This window comes from Bison bison, unplaced genomic scaffold (genome assembly GCF_000754665.1).
Source record: "Bison bison bison isolate TAMUID 2011002044 unplaced genomic scaffold, Bison_UMD1.0 scf7180017864110, whole genome shotgun sequence".
NCBI lineage: Eukaryota > Metazoa > Chordata > Mammalia > Artiodactyla > Bovidae > Bison > Bison bison.
The window spans coordinates 1573202-1580799 of NW_011494682.1; the positions used below are offsets into that span (position 1 = coordinate 1573202).

Sequence of the window (7598 nt, forward strand, 5' to 3'; positions counted from 1 at the left end):
GGGGTTCAGGATGGGGAACATGTGTATACCTGTGGCGGATTCATGTTGATGTATGGCAAAACTAATACAATACTGTAAAGTAATTAACCTCCAATTAAAATAAATAAATTTATATTTTTAAAAAATTAAAAAAAAGAACAACTGCTCAGTTTACATCAATCATGATAATAATGATGATATTTAAATGCCTATCATAGGAATTTTCACGTGGAAGATGCTTACGAAACACCTGCTGAATCGAATGATCATTTAATAAGAACTCTGAAATAATATTTCTACTTTCTCTCTAGAGAAAAGGGAAAAATGTAAAGTAAATAGGCTATCACAATCTTCCCTGAAGTGATTTCCTATTTAAAGAGTTTTCTTCCTTCCTCCGAAGTTATTTTTGACTGATAGGAGCAGTCCCACCTATGAAGATTGAGGTAACAAAATTTTTTACTAACTCGAATTTTGCCAAAAAGGTCTAAAAGAGGAAGAGTTGGGAATTCCCTGGTAAGTCCACGGGTAGTTCTCTGATATTTCACTGCAGAGGGCACAGGTTCAATCCCTGGTAGAGGAACTAAGATCCCACAAGCTGCACAGTGTGGCCAAAATAATAAATAAATAAAAATAAAAGAGGGAGAGTCAAGAGAAAAAGTAAAGAGAAATAGCAATAGGGCAACACCACAGAAGAATTTTAAAAATCCACTAGCTGTCCTTTCGGCAAGGGATCTTTTTTCCCCTACTGTTATAAATTCACTGATTTTCTTTCCTTTCTGTTTAACTTAATAAGCTTGTAGCTCCAACCATTGATTACACATCCAGAACACATAAATCAAACTTTTGATCTAGACTGACTTATTTAGGCTGAACAAAAATATGATCTATTTGTTTGAGGACCATGTTTGTTTCATATTTTTCCATTTAAAGTAAGAAAGAATATTTACTATGTTAAGTAAAACTATTTTTACACATTTATACTTCCCAGAAGTTTCATGGACATTCATGAAGTAAACCCACATTCACATCCTTCTAGTCCAGTCTATGAAGAACGACCTCGTATTTTGTAATAAATATACAAATGGTGAAGAACTTGACTCAAAGAACTATAGCCTTTCTCTTTTTGGAGTTCTGGCCACTCTATCGGACTCTAAATTCAAATTAATCTAAATCCAATAAATGAAAACAAGGATTATTACAAAGAGGTTTAAATAAATTCTTACGATGCTCACAGGACATGCAGTCTTTTCCATGAAAACATCACTAAGTGCTAAATAAGGCTACAGTTAACAAGGTGCCAGAAAGCAGAAGTACTTCCAGTTTCCTGGTGCCAATTAAAGTAAACCTCAATTGAAAGACGAAGTCCCTTACAAAATTTTCCTTAATGACTTTTTAAAAAGGGGGGCCAGTTTTACCCAAGATGTGACAAACTGAAATTTCTGACAAAAGTCGCACATTAACCATGTTGACTTGATTCTTTTATTGGTGCAAAACTCTTGATCTGTGATCTCAGCCACGTGAAAAGCAAATCAAGTAAGAATAGGTTGCTCTTAGTACAGGGTAAAGGCAAATGGATAAATAGTGCCTCAAGCACATTCAAAGGTTAGACTTCCTTCTCAGGAAAGAAGGAAGGAAAGGAGGGAGGGAGGAAGGAAAGAGGGAGGGAGGGAGATCATAGAGAGATTTCTTACTTTCCTAGTCAAAGGGCCTTTAACAGCTTATTTCAAGGATGAGTATACATGACAACATTTGTTAACAAATTTACTTTTGTTAATTAAATCAGAAACACAGGTGAATGGTGGAGAAAGTAGAAAATAAATGCATTTTAAAATTTAGCAGTTAAGGATTAGCACTTTTTTCCAATGATCTATTACTGGACTGTTTATACTACTACTAGAAAACGTTAACTGTGTTTAGATTGCTATGGAAAACTTACCTGCACACCATTAAGAGATGCTACCCCCATATACAGGAACACACCATAGAGTACAGGCATGGGAATAAACTAGGATGGGAAAAATGGAAGAAAGTTTAAAAACAAAAATAAACAATAATAATAATAACAGTAAAAGATAAGACTTAGTAACACAGTGGCCACTAATCAGTGTGCTTTCCTCATCATTGACAAACTTCTAAACACTTTGTACTAGAAAGAAATAAAGGAGGGTGAAGGAGACTTTCATATTGCATCTGATGCTTATTTGCACTTTTTAAAAACAATTAGCATGCATGACCTTAAAATGACTTTTTTAATGGAGAAAAAGTCTGTCTCCCTTTCCCCTTAAAAGGAATGACCATGTAAATCAGATGTTTGCATGAACTGTGCAGCAGAAAGAAAGGCAGAGGGTTGCCCCACTCCTGAGACCAAATTTCTGCCCAACAGTCTACTGACTTTTCTCTAAATAATTTTCACCAAGTGAAAATTACAGTATTTATACACCAAATATCAGCTCAGTGTATATATGCCTCTTTCAATTAAGTAAACATCAAACTACTGTCCCCCTTCTTCTTCTTGGGAATATTAAAAGGACTAACTAATGAGAATGCTGCTTGAAAGGAGCATGGAGCATCTGGAAGCAATTAATCACATACACAGATTAATACACATCCTTTAATAATGAATTAATACATTTTCATGCATCAGTTAGCAAGAATTTATACAGTAATGTAAGGGAAGTTCCAATATGTTTGTAACTTTTGTCTATTCCTAAACCTTTGAAATGTTCCTAGCACTGTGAAACAAATCAAATCAGGTATGACTGTTTCTGGGAAGTCTTCTATCCGAACAACAAAAAAGGGTTCTCAAGCTTGGATTTTGAAAAGAAGTTCAAGTTCAGGAGTTCTCAAAGCTCAAATACTAAAACCACAATCAATTAAGTCCAGTCTTACCAAATCTGCACAAAGGAGGCTATTGTAGCCAGAAAACAGTATGACTTTAGAGTAATTTTTAAAGAACTATCACATGTATTAAGAAATTGAAGCAAAATGTTTATCAGCCTTTCCTTGTGATTACCTCAAACAGTTCTGTATCTGAGACCCTTTGGAGACTACTAGAGAAATAGGATAGATTCCAAAATAAGTCATAACTGCCAACTGTTATTGATTAGCTATAAAAATGTAAATTTATTATAGAGTAAATATACTGATTTATGAAAACATTCGGAGAAGGCAATGGCACCCCACTCCAGTACTCTTGCCTGGAAACTCCCATGGATGGAGGAGCCTGGTAGGCTGCAGTCTATGGGGTCGCGAAGAGTCGGACACGGGACACGACTGAGCGACTTCACCTTCACTTTCACTTTCATGCATTGGAGAAGGAAATGGCAACCCACTCCAGTGTTCTTGCCTGGAGAATCCCAGGGACGGGGGAGCCTGTTGGGCTGCCGTCTCTGGGGTCGCACAGAGTCAGACACAACTGAAGCGACTTAGCAGCAGCATGAAAACATTATGTGCCTCTTCTAAAAAAGACCAACAATTTTAACATAGCTAATCTGATCTTGAACTCAGAAAACTAAATGACTTCGAAAGTTGAAGGTGGTGGGAAGGGCAGAGTGAGTGGCAGTGAAGCCTTCATACTGTAATATCCAACAGTCACCACAGAGGTGAATGCATCATGTTCCAGACACTTGAGTCTGGACGTTGTTTTCATTTTCTTTAGAATGTGTGTGTTTCCATTCCTTATGATGCTTCCATACAAATTTATTTAAAAACAAAATGAAACTAAGGAAAAGACCCTTTCATATTTTTGACTTGTTTTTTTAAATTAAATTTTATTGGCGTACAGTTGTTTTACAATATTGTGCTAGTTTCTGCTATACAGCAAAGTGAATCAGTTATTTGTATATATATTATCACCTCTTTTTATTTTTTGACTTATTGTTTTGTTTTGACTTATTTCTTAATTTTTAAAATATCTTCCACAGACAAGACCACTTCTATTCTTCCTCAATATATGATGATTTCTTATCATGTCATTTCTAATTTCTTGGAAAGAAATGAAAGGTGGAAGGAGAGAAAAGAAGTATATAGTTCATGGGAAACTTGTTAGAAATCCTGCCATAGTTATTTTTTAATCTGGCTTAAAAGAAAGTAATCACAAAGATAATCTTGGATCTTATCCCCACCTGTCACCTAAGCTTAGCTAAGCATTTTCTTGAATGTGGTTCTAATGCCAGAGTGAAGGCAATTTGTGCCTTGAGCCTAGGTCTGTTCTCTCTGAACTGATGATGACACATATTGCCAAATTAATCACAAGATGAAATCAGAAGGTAGCATTAACTCAGAACATGGTATGAGGAGGAAAATAGCTTTAGAGATGATCATGTTTTTTAAAAATTATTCTGTGGTGAAAATAGTACATATGAAGAAGGCTATTAATTTGATTTTTAGCTAAGTTCAATGTGATACAAACGTCTTATTAAATCCATCATTTTCTTATGATAGTGTGGTGTGTCAGTAAAAATCTTTCAGTTTGGAAATTCTGATGAAACATAACAGAATTACTGGGTTAGAGGATATTTTTTTATTGGATTTGATTTATGAGTCATAGCAGAAGGTCAATCCTTAAAAATTCATCACAATATAATATTAATCACAATAGAAATTTCCCAAAGAAAGGAAAAGAAGAATGTGCTTTAAAAAGATAGGATCCCATTTTAACTACTATGATATACATAGTAATATCAGGGAGACACTATTATGAAGCAAGACAAGAGAAATTAAAACATAGAACACAAGGTATACTAAATTCACAGGCATATCAAGAAGTATCAAATGATAAAATTATGCCAAAAATCATACAAATAAGCAATCGTACCCAGAATGCCAAAAAGCATAATTGTAGATAAATATTATTCTACAATGCTTTCAATAAACATTAAAAATGAAAAAAAATTAAATGCTTGATCCTATCACTAGGTAGAATAATGAAACAGAGATGAGATCAATATTAACATATTCAGACAATGTTACCAATATTTTCAAATTCTGGTGACATATTCTTCCCTTTGATTTTGATACTGTTAGATTATCCCCATAAGAAAAAAAAATGTAAAAAAGGTAAATGCAATTTTTAAAAAAGGAAGGCAGGGTTTGCAGTTGTCCACAGCACAGATTTCAGTACAAGAATGAGGTCTCCCAGCAGAATCATAGTCAGTGTGTGTGTATAAAAACGAGAATGAGATCTTTATGAGAGCATGGGCATAGAGGTTAGACAGACCTGGGTTACAATTCTGGTACTTGCCGTTGCGCAACCCAGAGAAAATGATTAACTTCCCCATTCTTCAGTATTCTCATCCATATAGTGCTTATGATAAAGATTTGCTGTTGTTTAGTCACTCAGTCGTGTCCAACTCTTTGTGAGACCCATGGACTGTAGCCCACCAGGCTCCTCTGCTCATGGGATTTCCCAGGCAAGAATATTGGAGCTTCCTTCCCAAAGGATCTTCCTGATCCAAGGATTGAATCCACCTCTCCTTCTTTGGCAGGGAGATTCTTTACTGCTGAGCCACCAGGGAAGCCCCATAACAAAGACTGCATAGCACAGATATTTAGTTCAGGGTCTGGCTCATAATAGGTATCTGATGAATGCAGTGCTGTGCCGTGCTGTGCTTAGTTGCTCAGTTGTGTCCAACTCTTTGTGACCCCATGGTCTGTAGCTTGCCAAGTACCTCTGTCCATGGGGATTCTCCAGGCAGGCATACTGGAGTGGGTTGCCATGCTCTCCTCGACGAACGTAGTACTAAAATCATTATCAAGAGGGCTTTTAGTGGCAGGTCGAGAAGCCTACACGTGCAAAGCACAGGTTTCTTTGGCTCCTCTGTGGTGGGCCTGACATGGCAGGAGTTTAGGACAGAAGAAGGGCTACAAAGGTCAGAATACGAGACTTGGTTTTATCGAAGTTTTACAATATTGCTTTTTCAACACTAACAACTGTCTTCAGGAACATGTTATTAAAACAATATCCTTACACCCTTAAGCCTTAAAAATCAACGTAAGGAAGCTGCAGACTTGCAATCTGGTCCGTAATCACTGAAATTGTGGAGCAAGCTATGATGAAGAAGTTTGTAAAAAGGCTATCTTTCTCTATACTTGAGAGAATTAGATATTGGGTCAGAGAAGCTGGGGAAGATCATCTCAAGGAAAATGAAAGTGAATAGTTCTTTGAGGGCAAATACTGTTTTATCTCAAAGGTGGTACACCACATGGTTATGAGATCAGGCTTTGGACTCAGAACTGCCTGAGTTCAAATCTTGGCTCGAACAATTCAAGGACTTTGTGACCTGGCAAGTTACTCATAATTTTTCTTAACTATAAAGTTGATTCAGGAAGGGATAGTTAGGGAATTTTGGATGGATATGTACACACTCTATATTTAAAATGGATAACCAACATGGACCTACTGTATAGCACATGGAACTCTGCTCAATGTTATGTGGCAGCCTCGATGGGAGGAGAGTTTGGGAGAGAACGGATGCATGTCTATATTTGGCTGAATCCCTTTACTGTTTGCCTGAATCAATCACAACATTGTTTGTTAAATGGCTATTCACCAATACAAAATTAAAAAAAAATTTGAGATGTTAACAACATAGTAACTGTGTATTATATGCTTGGTGAATAAATTCAATTAAAACCTTTTTTAAGATTAAAAAAATCCTAAGTAAGTATAATTTTGGTAGGTGTTATTGGAGAACTAAATATAAAAAGTCTGTGCAGAGTCCTTAGTCCAAGTCCAAGTTCAATAAATGAGAGCTATGAATACAATCATCTTTATCATCATCTATATTATCACTTCTCCTTGCTTCCCTGTTACTGAGCAGAGTGTACAGCATATAGCAGGAGCTCAACAAATGTTTGTCAAATACAATTTAAATGCTCTCCTCCACATCCTAGATCACTGAACAAATCTGAAGGATAAATTCTGGTCACTCCTCATGTTAAAGATAAACTAATTCAAGCAAAGGCAACAGAAATAGCAGTGAACTTTTCTTGATCTTTATTGCTTTAGGCTTGTCAGAAGAATGGAAAAAGTAAGCTGCAGAAACTGCCTTTCATCTTCTTCCTGCTCTTTGGTCTCCCTGCGTCTCCCCATACAGAACACTAGCTTAACAGGCAGTATTTCCGCTGCAGAAACACAGATCTAAACTGTCTAGCCAGCCTGGGAAGTCGGTTATTCCTGCTTCTAAGCACTTCTGTACTGAACCAGTGGTGAGATGTGAAGCATGTACCACTGGTTGCTGGCCAAGGTCAAGGGGTGTCCTCCAGAACTTAAAGCTAGTACATTATGATTCCCTGCATTGCATTCTTCTCTGTAAAAAGACAAAGTGTGGCAAAGAGATCAAAACAGAAGTCATCAGCTTCAAAGTAATCAATGTTCACAGTAAGTCTGCCTACATAAGCATGGGGAACGACTACCCAGACTATTTAATGCACGGCAGAAAATACAACTAGCCCATCGGAGGTCACCAAACCTGTGAGGGATCCTGGGAGTTGGGAGGAAAGTTGGGAGGAAATTTTTAAAACTCACATGTTTCTGTTTCATTCATTTGATCTGCCTTTCAAAGGCAGCTCTTTGAAGTAAAACCATTCCTTAAAGTTGTCATGTGTTTCGTTAAAAC

General features: G+C 36.6%; 1 protein-coding gene across 3 annotated transcripts in view; it reads right to left on the bottom strand.

Annotated features, from left to right (window-relative positions):
- Positions 1-7598, bottom strand: part of SLC4A4 (solute carrier family 4 (sodium bicarbonate cotransporter), member 4) — a 364017-nt gene that overhangs the window by 15371 nt on the left and 341048 nt on the right. For all 3 annotated transcript variants that reach the window (XM_010839087.1, XM_010839088.1, XM_010839086.1), the window contains exon 21: positions 1916-1984. In XM_010839087.1, the coding sequence (XP_010837389.1) occupies positions 1916-1984 (69 nt within the window). The remainder of the gene's footprint in view (positions 1-1915; positions 1985-7598) is intronic.